Source organism: Cucurbita maxima, unplaced genomic scaffold (assembly GCF_002738345.1).
Source record: "Cucurbita maxima cultivar Rimu unplaced genomic scaffold, Cmax_1.0 Cma_Scf00001, whole genome shotgun sequence".
NCBI classification, from domain to species: Eukaryota; Viridiplantae; Streptophyta; class Magnoliopsida; order Cucurbitales; family Cucurbitaceae; genus Cucurbita; species Cucurbita maxima.
Window position 1 is genome coordinate 5335010 of NW_019272017.1, and position 13910 is coordinate 5348919.

At 37.0% G+C, this 13910-nt stretch overlaps 2 protein-coding genes across 7 annotated transcripts; one reads left to right on the top strand and one right to left on the bottom strand.

The window, feature by feature from the left end:
* The first annotated feature begins 667 nt into the window (after positions 1 to 667).
* LOC111487321 (probable UDP-3-O-acyl-N-acetylglucosamine deacetylase 2, mitochondrial) lies at positions 668 to 7192 on the top strand. Of its 5 annotated transcripts, none has more exons than XR_002719011.1 (8): positions 668 to 798; positions 951 to 1259; positions 1962 to 2168; positions 2696 to 2797; positions 3436 to 3500; positions 3632 to 3776; positions 5943 to 6860; positions 7062 to 7192. XR_002719011.1 is itself a non-coding variant. In XM_023134704.1 (7 exons), the coding sequence occupies exons 1-7, from the start codon at positions 739 to 741 to the stop codon at positions 5994 to 5996; spliced, it is 942 nt and encodes a 313-aa protein (XP_022990472.1). In that variant the 5' UTR covers positions 668 to 738; the 3' UTR covers positions 5997 to 7192. The 5 variants fall into 5 exon arrangements, 1 of the variants encoding a protein (XP_022990472.1); XR_002719012.1 differs by having other exon boundaries at positions 5943 to 6153; positions 6770 to 7192; XR_002719010.1 differs by having other exon boundaries at positions 5943 to 6050; positions 6770 to 7192.
* A 1109-nt stretch (positions 7193 to 8301) lies between these two features.
* On the bottom strand, positions 8302 to 13910 carry LOC111483438 (microtubule-associated protein 70-1-like). Of its 2 annotated transcripts, XM_023129672.1 has the most exons (11): positions 13211 to 13909; positions 13039 to 13124; positions 11760 to 11825; positions 11505 to 11675; positions 11235 to 11405; positions 10965 to 11120; positions 10712 to 10858; positions 10547 to 10618; positions 9927 to 10463; positions 9630 to 9820; positions 8302 to 8845 (listed from the first exon to the last, which is right to left on the bottom strand). In XM_023129672.1, exons 1-11 carry the CDS (start codon positions 13473 to 13475, stop codon positions 8806 to 8808), a joined length of 1902 nt encoding a protein of 633 aa, XP_022985440.1. In that variant the 5' UTR covers positions 13476 to 13909; the 3' UTR covers positions 8302 to 8805. The 2 variants fall into 2 exon arrangements, with proteins under 2 accessions (XP_022985440.1, XP_022985433.1); XM_023129665.1 differs by having other exon boundaries at positions 11505 to 11825; positions 13211 to 13910.

Below are 13910 nucleotides of genomic sequence, written 5' to 3' on the forward strand. Positions count from 1 at the left end.
CTTAGAACACGAAAATATGAAGATCGATACATATCTCGGATTTAAATTAATTTCAGTTTTTTAAATATGTTGGTTAATTTTTATATGCCTATTAAGTAGATTACTAAAGATATATTTATTCTTATACTAGATATTTATACATTTATAATATCTATATTTATAGCATGTCGTACTCTATGGTTGCTACTCATAATCGTTCATTGGTCTAGTTTATACATATTATAAAAACGTTTAAATAATAATTTGAACGTCACAAACTTGTTGAAACGAGTATTAAACATCAAATAAATATGATCATCAAAATTTTGAGGTTAAACAGATACAATCATAGAGGGAAACATTCTGATACAAGCTCGTGTCACGTCCATTAAATTAACCAACGACTTACTTTATAGATCGAATATGTGTGCTTTTTGTTTAGAACATGTATTTTATCCATCAAAACACGTTCGAATTGACACTCACGATTTTGTCGAGTCAAACAATAGATACATCATCCTTAACTTTCAATTTTTATATATTAAGATTTATTTACCTTGTTTTAAGTTTGAAAAATGTAAAAGAAATTAAAATAATAATAATAAATAAATTTGACGAGTAATTTTTTTTTAAGCGGTAAATTGTATATATACATATATGGGTGGTGGTAATTAAGAAATGCACTCCGACGACAACGCCTTTCTCAGCCGTTCTTCCTATTTCGCTTCCCTGTGTGGCCGTTACCGTCGCCACCGGCCAATGCTCACTCCTACTGCCCTCAACGCCCTCAAATCCTCAAGGTCAATATCTTGGTCGCCGGTACTTTATCTCTCCCTCTCTCTGTCGATCGCCATAGAAATAGTGCTTTTCCGAGAACAAAAAAACTGCTGAAAACAATTGAATGGAAGGTGGTTTATATGTAGTTTTCGTACTTACTTGTTCGATCTTTCTTGGTCTTTTTTGTTGCGAAGACGGGTAAGTTCCAGCAAACCTTGGCGGGATGTCTGGAGCTGAGTGGGATATCTCTGCATTCAGGGAAGGTTTCGAAAGTGAAGTTATGTCCGGAATTTGCAGGCAGAGGGAGGTATTTTGATTTCAAGTCCAAATTCATTCCTGCCTCGATCGATTATGCGGAAGAGTCGTCTCTTTGTACGACGCTCTCTAAGGATGGGTTTAAAATTCGAACTGTTGAGCATTTGCTTTCTGCCCTGGAGGCCATGGGGGTTGACAATTGTAGGATTGAGATTGCGAATGAAGACGCTAAAGACAGTGAAGTCGAGGTACTTGTGACCGTCATTGTGAATTCATTTTTTCATTATTCGCGAAAATCTAGTTTGTGTTATATCAACTTCTCCGGATGAATGGAACCGTGATAATTTGTCAGCCTACTGTCATTTGGTTATATACACACACACACACACACGTACGTTATAAACGTTGAAAGAATGCAGCATTCACCAAGAAAAGTGAATATTAAAGAAGGGGCGAGCAAACCTTTTTTTAGGACGTCTCAGCATCATTGAAAATTCTCCTGTTTCTCTCTAGTTAAAACCCTGTAAGGTGGCCAATAATGTAAAAGTCAAAATGGAGGGTGGAAAAGCACCTCCTCCATTGCAAAGCAACATCTTTGGTTTTGAGGCAAGTGAACGCCAAAAGTAAAAAAAAAGAAAAAAAAAAAAAAAAGGACACAAGAGGTCCCAAATTACAGTAGCAAACTGTCAACTACGAAGTATGTGCTCTAGGTACTCTGACGCACCATTGGTTTTGGTTCTTTCTTGTTCATTCCCGTTTTCATTGATAGTTTAATACTCGGTCTCTTATCCAAAAGTTGCCACAAATATTTAAATATCAAATTTGTAATTTCTATGTGAAAAGTTAGTCTCTATGTGTAATAAATTTGAGTGATTATGATTTTTTTAGCTTTAGTATCAATATTGTGTCGTACCCTTAGCTGAAGAATGTTTCTGATAATATATATTCAGGTTCCAATTTTTGATGGATCTGCGTGTAAATGGGTGGATGCAATAGAGGAGGTTGGTCTTAAGTTGGCTATAGACCAGCGTGGCAACTGCTGTGAAAAAATGGCACCATATGTAAATCAACCTGTCTATGCGTGGAGGAATGACTGTTATCTTGTTGCTTTTCCAGCCTCAAAAGTTCGTATTACTTATGGAATTGACTTTCCTCAGGTACAAATATCTTTTTATAAATGGTTATTTACTGCATGCTGTGTGAATTGAAAATGTTGCGCCTCTTTATTTATTTATTTGTGGATTTCTGTGTTAGCTTCATATTACAAGAGTAGTTCTCTGAAAAACTTCTTTCTGTAATATGTTTGATTCTTTGACATTGCCACCAAGAGCCTAATTGATATTAAGAAAGATCCTTTAAAAATGATAAAATTTAGAAATTAGTACTATTTTGACATGGAAGTTGTACTGCCAATTTTTGAAATAGCCTTTGCCTGTCTTCATCTAAACTCCTCTTAATTAGTCCATATTCTTATATTACTTAGAATTGGAAATATGTTAAAGTAAGTCAAAGATTGGGCTTGTTATTAATTCTTTTTGCAAAATGTTATCGAATGGATGAAAGTTTACTGTTGATATATTAAAATAATAGGTGGAACTAGGCTATGGCAATTGATTTAATACTATCGGTTGAATCTTACTGTCAAGTGGTATTGAATGATCTGTGAACCTTTCTTACGTGCAAGGTGCCTAGCATTGGCTGCCAATGGTTTTCTACTGCTCCTTTGGACAATACATTCTATGCCGAGCAAATAGCTCCATCAAGAACCTTTTGCATTTACGAGGAGGTTTGTTTAAGTTTGCTAGCTAATACTTTTGTTTTGTGAATCTGTTGATATTTCATCATAAAAGAAGTGGTTCTTACCGAAATGATTGTTGGGTTCTGTAACAGACATGTTGACCCATCTACTTAAGTTATATATATTTTTCATTGGGGGGGGGGGGGGGGGGGGGGGGGGGGGGGGGGGGGGGGGGGGGGGGGGGGGGGGGGGGGGGGGGGGGGGGGGGGGGGGGGGGGGGGGGGGGGGGGGGGCAGGGTATCAGAATTTATGCATGTTTAATGAAGAAGAAGAATGTGAGCAAAAGAGAAGAGGAGGTCTGTAATCTTAATGGTGGAGAAAGCCCACATTTCCACCATCATTACCTCCATTGTCAATAGTTCTCAATCCATTTGAATTATGATCAGCCGACGTATCATCCAGTTTGAGTCTATGGGGATCTACAATCTCTTCCATTTATATATTCTTGCATTTTGAATCGCTATTAAATATTGAAACAATATTTACAACTTTTTGAGATGCACTGGAGAAAGCTACATAGCCTTGAAGACTTTCTGGGTCTTATTCAGTATTTCTCAACAATACATATTACATACTTACTGCATATAACATTTGCATAAATAACAGTGTAATTGACTTCCTTACAGGTAGAGCAAATGCGTAATATGGGGCTCATAAGAGGAGGCTCAATAGAAAATGCTTTAGTGTGCAGGTTTGTTGCTTTATTCATAAATCTTCGATCTTCAAGTTCCTGGTTGATTTTAGTGGCTTCTTTCTGATATGATATGTACAGTACAAAATATATTTTAGTCAACCTGGTTCCCCTTTTCCTATCTACTCCAGTGTCAGTAAAGGTTGGATCAATCCCCCATTGCGTTTCCATGATGAACCTTGTCGCCACAAGGTTTTAGATTTCATTGGTGATATCTCACTTTTTGCACGGTTAGGCAGTCAAGGGCTTCCGGTGGCACACATGGTGGTTTACAAGGTAAGTTCTTTGTGATTTACCTCTCTAGTATGTGGTTATTACATATAGGATTACACTACCAATCAGATGATAAGAATTCTTAGGAGCACAATCTGAACTTGCTTTGTCTTTTTATTACGTGGATACCTTTTATTTATTCCTCAAGCATGTTGTTTCCTGCATTATAAGAGCCAGGTATCTTTTGATGATTATTAACAGTTGAAAGACTCTTCTTGATTAGCTCTTCTGGAGGGGGTAATCTCAACCCTCCCTTGTCGTCAGATTCTTTTTGGTTTCTCTTGATCCATACACATCTCTGTTTCTTACAAATATGTGTGTGTTTGTATAAGGGAAAGGTATATTATCAGTCTCCTTGCTCTATTATGTCTTTCTTTGTCCCTTGCCCTTTTTGTATATATTTGTATATATTGATGACGAACCCTGGTATTTAGTTTCTCTTGGTGCATCACATGATAGGAATTTATGAATTTGGCGATCAAATATATTCTATTGTTTCTTTATTTCTCTAATAAGTTCTTGCCTTGTTGTGATATGTTAATGTCATGCCCTCAATTAACATACTTCCATTTTGCTACTATGCCATTTCACTTTGTTTCCAGAAGCTGCATCAAATCTAAAAAGTGCTTTATTTGAGGGTGTGCCATGACTTTCTCATTTGAACCTTTAGTTCCCATAGCAAATCCTTGTCTTAGTTATTTGAATGTTGTTTTTGTGACTGGTGGACATATAGACGGAGGTTATGTAAATGTGAGCATTGCTTTTTTTGAACTACTTGAATTTTTCTGCTGAAAGTTTGAGAGGGATTTGGTGGTGTTCTTTGTTAGGGAGAACTGTTAAAACGATTGTATTTGAGCAGATTGTATAGAGGGTTGAGAGTTTTAATTGATGTGTCATTTGGGGAAATATTATGGACACTATAAAAGGTTGGATCAAATCGGAAATATCAGTTCAAGAAAATGTGTCCAAATTTCTGACGTAATCGACTAGGGGGGGGCAAATTGGTCGGCTGACATTGTTTTGGGCTCAAACCAATGCTCATCCCTGACGTGTCAATTTTGGTCAATTGGAGTCCTGAAACTTTCTAACCTTTGTACAAATTGACCATTCTCGGTCAGTTGGTTTTGATCGGATTTTGGTGGATGCTAGAGAAAGAGTAGATTATCATAGTTGTGTGGCTAAAAATGTCGAGATGCAGCTATAGGAGAGAGTATAAACCAAAGAACATATTATTTTGTCTTCTTTCTTGTCATTAGGAAGTTTTTAATCTTCATTTTGCTCAAGAAGAAAGAGCAGTGGAGCATAGTGTTAATTCTAAAGGTTTTTTCCCTTGGTTAATCTTGCTACTCAAAGATTCATACAAAGAAAGGTAGTTATGTTAACCAATAAAGAGGGAATGAGCCTGATGAGTTGGCCAATTCCTATTTAGGTCGTCTTTTTACCAAGGTAAATCATAAATTTCTTAGTATTGGTAGTTACTAGTTTTGACAATTACTGTTATTTAAGTAAAAAAGGCTGGTTTGTAGCCTTTAAATAGGGTCCGTAAGTTGCAAGAATTTACTTTCAGAATAAAAATGAGACTCTCTCCAAGATTTAATTCGAGAAGATTAGTCTACACTAAAAAACAATATTTAGATACCCTGTTGTACTCTCACTCCTAACAGATTTTATGAATACTATGCTCGAAATTGAAGGAATTCTATGCAATGTTAAATGAGCCACAACTCTATTCGCAACTTGTGATTCTTTGAGGACTTCTAGGGGGAGAAAATAGGGAGCCCATGTAGTACATCTTGCTGGCTTTGGACGACTCCTCTTTTCCTTCAGTTGGAAATAAATTACTGTTATTCACATTTGTTCATGTCACTTGAATACATTTAAATTTTATCATGTTCTTTGTGTTCTTTTGGATACAATTTTTTTTAAGAAGTTATACTTGTTGGCATGTCTTGATTGGCGAGTGTATGCTTGGGAAGCTTAAAAGGAACAAGTAAATGCTTTGTTAATGAATTTTTTGAGGTCATGCGTTTTCTTTTAGTACAATAAACGTGGTGATGGAATTTTGAATCTCTGACTTTGAGGGAAGAAGTAAATGTCTTTAACAGCTGTGCATATTCTTCAAGGTCAGGGATGCAAATAAGATTGTTGAATTTTCATATCTCAATGCAGGGTGGTCATTCTATGCATGCCAATTTTGTTCGCCGCCTATTGGAAAACATTTGAGTAGACAAGTAGCTGTCTTTGCTTGCAGAAGTGTAAAAATATTCTGCAATTGAGGCAATTAAGTCTTTGAAATTTCTCCTCCGGTTGCTTGGCAGATGAAACATTCTGCTGTAATTTGGGAAAATAGTTGTGTAAAATCTATAAGAACGATCAACGGGTAGGATTCTTCACAATTGCAGTAATTTCATATACTAGATCGTATGTTGTAGGAAGTTTTTGTATTCTTTTAAGCCACAAATCCAAATGAGTGAAAATTGATTTAGGTTTTCATCTTAATATTGTTTTCTAGTAAATCCTTAACAGGATAGATGAATAACTACTTGGCTTTTATCTTCTAGTATAAAATTTGCCTAAATGGAACGAATAGATAGAAAAAATTGGATGAGATCATACGTCTGTATGGTATAAATTACTCACCCTGCTGATGGTTTAATCTGTGTACGAAGAGTTGGCTGATCCAGTGGCAGCCTATGTGGTTGACCCTACACTTAGTAATTTTTCACATTTCTTGAAACTGTTGGACATGCATTGGATTCGTAAGCTAAATACATACGCCTTGCATTAATTTGCAACATCATCCCTCTCCAACCTCATGATTTGGGAAGGATTTTCAACTCTCAGACAAGGAATGGTGCACTGGAGTTTATGAGTTGCTGTTTTATTGAAACCAGTTCTTTGCTCTTTGTTGGTCATAATAATCTAATGTGGTACTCATACAGTCATTAAGTGTAGAGGTTGCAGTATCTCAGATCTTGCTGATATGCTTGATTCAGGAACTCTCTGAAGGTGTCCACAACTTCCTTAATTTATTCTTAACTCGATTGTGTGCTCATCGAGGAGGATGATATCGCCATGTGAAGAAAGGTACACTTCAATAATTGTTTTTTTTTTTTTTTAATTTTATTTTTAATGATAATGTTATTGATGATTTATTAGACTGAGTCAATACAAATGGTCAGAAAATAACATGGTTAAATTTTTACGGCTTGGGCTCTTTTAGGTGATAGATTCTAAACTTCCCTCCAGGTTATTAGTGTAGATGCAAATTGTATCTCTGTATTGTAGGTTGTCTCTGATAAGGATTCATGGTCCTCTATATTGAATTTGAACATCCACTCTGGGAGTTTTCTTGAACTCTGTTAATCATGGCCATACGGATTAAAATCGACAAGTGATGTTAAATATTCTTCGACTTCGATCTTGTTTCTCAGCTTTTAGCTATTCTGTTTCTTGTCATTATAACTTTTGTTTCTTATTTTGGAAAAAATCAATTTAGACTCCTAAACTTGTCAAGTTGTATTAATTGTAACCTTAAACTTTTAATTTCATGAAAGTTTATCAACTTTTAAAGCAAAATTGTCTAATCTCAACAATTTTAACCCTCTAATAAGATCTTATTTTAAATATGGTTGAGAAAATTATAAAACATATGAAGAGAAAAACAAATTGGTTTCTGTTAATTCATGTGCATGACAGGAAGCTCCTAATAAAGTGTTTTTATTTATTCTTATCTTTACTTTTCATGAACTAATAATATGAATTTGAATGTGCTCCACCTGAATAAAATAATATCAGCAGTGTCATAGATAATTTAAACCAATATCAATTATCCACTCTCGTCTGCCAATCCTGCAACATTTTCTGGGAGAGCCAATCAAAATGGATGTAATATTTTAATTTTTTTTTAAATATCAAATAGAATAAAATGTTTGAAGTAGATCATAAGAACGATCCATGTGGGAGTTCTTATTTTATGGTTTTTTTAAACAGACAATCAATTGATCTGTCAGAAACTTGTTTATGGCATCGTGGTGGACACTTATTACCTTGGAAATGGTGTTCCTGTTTTCTTTTTTTTTTTTTATGACGAATCCAGAAATTGAGATTTGGATTACTTTATGAGTTTTGACTGACTTATCTTATCATCTCTCTCTCTCTTTCATGTTGCTCTTCTTTTGGGGGTAAAAAGCCTGTCTACCTCTCAAACAAAATGAAGCAAACCTTTTTTCTTCCCTTCTTTGAGCATGTAACTCTGTAAAATTTCTTGAGGAAAGACATTCTGTGAGAAGGGTTGCAAGATGGATTGGTAAAGATTAGTGTACTCTGTCTTTTTCTACAGTTTGCAATAGAATATGATTGGCCTTTGATTGAACGAGTGCAAGTATGCAAGTGACTAGGGGACTCTGTAAGATTACTTATTTTTAAAGACGAAAAGACAATTCTGTCAAAAAGTATGGAACGAGTGAAGAAAAAAGTATAAAAAGTACTGAACTCTGCAGAAGAAAAGGAGTATAAAAGAGAAGAGTTTGGTGTAATAACAAGAATATATTAACAATACCTGAATCAATAACACACTCATTGCAGATTACATCATATGTCAACTGAATATGACAATAGAAGAAACAAAAATAAAAATTCCAATCAGTAGGGAGACTACCTATACAAATCCACACAACCATTGGCTCACTCAAAAACAAACCTGACAGAAGGTGGTTAGCCAACAAGTCAACTATTCTTCCTTTTTAACTCTTTCTTTCTCCCCTTCTTTGCTGATCTCTAAACACAGGGATGACAATCCTAAGTCAGATGCATTACCAATTACCTCTCTTTGTGCAACGTGCAACGTCGTCTTTCCAAGTCTTTCCTCTTACTATATTGCCAACAATTTAACGAACACAGGGTCATCGGCATGCGGGCTACACTACTATGATCAATCATGTGGAAGAAAATTAAATATAGAGTAAAAAGGAACAAAGATCATAAACTATGTGGAAACGCTTGGTTGCACAAATGCAGGTTCAGTTTCTTGTTATTGAGTGCTACGATTCAACCCACCGCGTCCAACATTCCTGGAAAATATGAAAGATGTCAGTCAACTTTTCATGAGATGTTAATGTATTGTAAGAAAACAGTCTGAATCTAATAAGGAAGGCTTTAAGAAGTCGCAAGTGCAAATAAACATCAGGGCAGTAGGTGGGTTAACACAGATCAACAAATGATAAGAATTCTCACAAGTCTTCTAACAATTAAACTTTTGTTTCTTTCTTTTGCTCAAATAGTCATCACAGATTAAGAAGATTAAAACATCGACGTGTTCGAGGTAATCGTGTTTCGAAATGCCTTGCTCAAGTGGTGTGGTAGAGAGGAAACAGTCTACAGTCCATGATCTTGAAACTCGATAAGAGCACCATAATACATGTGTCCATATACACAACATCTTCAAGGACATAAAGGAAAAGGACATCTTAACAAAGAAACTGAACACATGGAATTTAATACAATTGCCTATTTTCTAATCAATTCAATCCAAATATCCCGTGCAGTTCCTATCAAATATTTGCTACGTATTCCCAACATTTAATCCCACTACATCCAACATATTAACTTGACACTAATTAAGTGGCAGAAATATGATGAAATTACATAAATTAGGGAGCATATCAATATAAGCTCTTTAAATCACAGAGATTGGCATCTTCTCCCGCCCCACCCCCCACCCCCCACCCCAAAATAATAAAATCATATCAGAGATATGCAATCATAATAGTCATTGCGTACACAACACTAGTTTTCTGATAATAACAGCATTGATTGATTACTAGTTTTGTACATGACAGAAATCCGAATTAATACCTTCCAGGATGCAGTTGTGCTGCACTAACGGGGCCCTTGGTGCTGCCACCAAATCGCTTTGCCTTGTTCTCCTGCACTTTCTCCACACGCATAGCTGCTACCTCCTTCTCCATGGCAGCCACTTCCCTTCTCATCTTCTTTGCCTCAACCTCCATTGCTTTTGTCAGCGTCTCTACCTTCTTTGCTAACATCTGAAAAGCATCGAGCACCAAAACCAGAAAAGAAGTTGACATCTATGAGACTCACATATACTGAAAAAGTTACATAAACGCGAACAAGCTTGTGCAGAATATCAACCTCAATGGCGTCATCCTTGTCTTTAAGGATTTGATCTTTCTCATGACCGCCTTTTCTCAAAGCTATAACCTCCTTCTGAAGTAAATCGTACAACGTACCCGGAACACTGTCTTCACTCTCAATTGTGGGAGACTCGTTTCCCTTTTCATCAGGATTACTTTTCCAATCATTATTTACTTCACTGTCCTTGCTTGCATCACAGGACTGATTGAATGAATAACTGGGTAGAAGTCTATTTAAAGACACCTTTCCTCGGTCCAATGACCTCGTGCCTCCATCAAATGATTTCGACGTGCCTTTAGCATGTTTCAACACTGTGCTACTGCTTGAGGACAAAGGTCTATACTGAGAACCTGGTGTCTTTTTTGATAAAAATCCATTGGAAGTTAATTTCGAAATGTTGTCAACTCCACCCAGAGATTGCCGACGAGAGGGGCCATTGCTTATACTTCTCCCTTCAGGAGTACTCCGATTGTTACTGCCAGAAGACCCTCTCAAGCTCTCTTCAAGCACTCTAAGTCGCAGCTGATACTTCTCCTGGAAAACAGTAGCAGAGAGGTCTTTAGTTTCTAGCAACTGCTAACCATGTACACAATGACAGCGAGAAAAGAATAGATTACTTTCAATAGAGCTTCAGACTTAGCAGTTCGTTCCATTATAGCAAGTTTATCACGAAGTTGCTGCATTTCTCCCTGAAAATAGAGGTAATGGCACAACAACATACAGGCAACAGATAAGCCTAGAGCACAATATTGGATGCAAAAGAGTTGTGGAACTCAATTTACCTGCAAAAATCTTCGTTCTTCAAGCCACTGTTTTACAGGCATAACCTTATCATTTGCATCTTTCCATTCATTTGCTACTACAACAGCCACTCTGTTGGCTGTTACCTTTGCACGAGCCAACTCTCTATCAAGAGTTTTCCTTTCCTCCTGAAGAACACAGAGAAACCTCAACAATTTTGGTAATGCACTCGAAGATTCAAATTAGTACATTTGAAGTAAAAGAACTTCTGATTCAAATACTTCGGCACATTACATTCATCTCTTGAACTTTGCGCTGGTAATCCCTCACAGCATTTGCTGCAGCACCACCAGCAAGAACAGCCTCCTCCAGCTCCCTCACAGTTTGCGTTAATTTTTCAACCTCTGCAACTTTTTGTCTGTGCATCTTGTCCAAGATTTTATTTTCTTCCTAAAACAGATCAGTAAACCTATAAATTTCTCCTCATTATGAAGCTTAAAAAATGATGATGGACGAAATGGCTTACATGCTCAGATGTTAAGCATCATGCATCAGAAACATTACCTGGCAAATCTCTATCTGTTTCATCAACTCCTGATTTTTATTCTGTAAATCATCCACCATAGAGGCCTTGGCCAGGGCACTTTGAACAGTCCTCTCAGCATCAACCAAGGCTGCTTCCTTTGATTTGGTAAGGCGATCCAATGCTTTATTGTCATCTTGAAGCTTAGCAATCTGGAAATCAACCAAGAAAACACATATAAAGTCACAGTAATTCTCTTTCCGTGCAGTTTGTGTTTTAGTATTTATTGTGGCATATGTAATAAATAGTACCTCCTGTCGTGCAAGCTTGAGCTCAGCCTCCAAAGGTGCAAGAATGGCTTCGATTGGAGGCATGTCATCATCCTTTTGAGCAGCATGCACCCTCCTAAGAGTAGCTTCAGCAGCAAATTGAGCTGCCATTGAAGCCTTCTTCTCATCATTGATTTTCTTTATTTCAAGATTCTGCAAAATATTACACGATAAATTACATGTTATCAACCAAAAGGTGTAAAGAAGGTTAAAAAAAAAAAAAGGTTCAGTGAATACCTTGCTTTCAAGAAGAGATTCCGTCAATTTTAACTTCTCCTCAGCCTTTGATAGTTCTTCAGTCAGCTATATATAAATTAAACACCAAATCAATCATTTCCATAAATTACATTTCCCCAACTTTTATGCATAGAAAGGTAATAAATAAGCCACTCGGACATTATAAATGTTGCTTGAAAAGAACACATGAAAAGGAAAGCCAGTGGAGCCTTACTGTATAAAGCAAAGTAGGAAAGATAAACCTGACTACCAAAAGTTCTAAGATCAAAGAGGCCTACATACACTCCAAAGCCAACTTTAAAATGCTGATAGGAGATGAGAATACATACAAGTAAAGCAGTACATTCGCATCAGTTTACAGGAAAACTCTTAGTTTCACAAGACCACAACACCTATAATTCAGAACATTAGAAATTCTATCATCTCTGAAGATGGATTAACACCTAAAACTGTGAACACTTGGAATTCAAAGCAACCATTTAAGAGTCCAAGACTCACTGAAAAGTTACAAAAATAATTCCAAACAGGAGTTAAAAAATAGATATGTGATTAAACCTATGACATACATTGAAAGAAAATAAACGGTGAAATCATTTTCACAATTGTTTTTCCAAAAGGAGAGGCTAACTCCAACCAGAATGAAAATGAACATGACATAAGAAATATGAAAATTTCACCATCCCCCAATATTAGTACAATGAAAAATAAGATTTGAGCATGAATGTAAACGGAAAATCTTCATGCTGCACTCAAATTTAGCCAAATACAAGGACTCAAGGATCACACGTTATTCAACTGGTCCTAAAGGGAAAGCTTAGGAAATCAAAAGTGTCTTTCCAGAATGCTTGGTTCAAGAAATTTGGGACAAGGGCGTAGTTCTTCCCACTTAGGCTTGATGGAGCTTAACGATCCACATTGGCAAGGAAACTGGCATATGAAAAATGGGAACTACCCACCATTAACTACCGAGGGAATGCCAACAAAATGGAAATAAGAACAATTAGGGGATTTTAATTGAGAAGTTCAGATCTCAACAATACAAAAAGCAAACCCAACAACTTGTAGAAAAATGCTCCAGCCTAGATTCTGCAAACTCAGCAGATAATTTTGGCAGTTTCCAATAATAAAGGGTGTTGTATTCACTGTCAAATCCCATCCTATCTCACAGAAGAAAAAACTTTCCAAGTAATTTCTTCAGTTCCTTTAAGCTAATCGACAAGAATCGCACAATTAACAGCATAAAGATGTCCCAAAAACAATAAAATGATCAAACATTAACCTCTTCAACTGCCTTCTCTCTAAGCCGCTCAGACAACTTTAATGCCTTGATCTTCGCCTGAGCTTCCCCAAGCTCTCGATCCTTATCTGCGAACAAGACAGAAATACGAATCGAACACAAAACATTGAATAAAACGAGCTAAAAAAACAGCAGATCGAACCACATTTCGTACCTCGCACTTCATTCTCGAGGCGATTGAGCTCCAACTTCACCGGATCCGAGCCGGGAAACAAGTTAAAGAAGTCGTCGGCGTCCATACTCGGCCTAACCGACGTCCGGCGCCTCGACGAGCTCTTCCCCTCTTTGAAAGATCCTGACACCGTCAACGACGTTGGATTCGGTGCCGGAATGGGTGTCGGCGTAGCCTGAGAATCTACTGCTCGTCCATTACTAACCTCCGGCAAAAACCCACCTCCATCGCCAGAAATCTCCGCCATAACCTGATCTACCCGAATCTCTCCCCTCTTTCTTCACATTCAAATGCAAGCCCAGCCCAGGATCCACAAACTCTAGGGCTCCAAATCTCACAAAAGGTACATTACATTCACCTCAAAAAATCGATAAACAAAAGAATAATAACAAAACTCAATAATACACACAGAAACAGAACCCAATACTCCCTCAACTCAAGTATACAGAGCAAAACCCAACAGAGAGAGAGAAAGAAAATGGAAATGAGAAATTGGGTTCGTTAAGGAGAACTGAACTCTCTGCGTGTGTGTGTCTCACTCCAAGAGGGGTATAAATGAAGTCTAGAGAGAGAAAGAGGGAAATGGGGGCTCTGGTTTCTCTGGGTCAGTGTTTCTCTCTCTAGAAATCTGGGAGGGTGTGTCAGTATGTGTGGGGGAAGACTGTTAGAGAGAGAAAAAGAC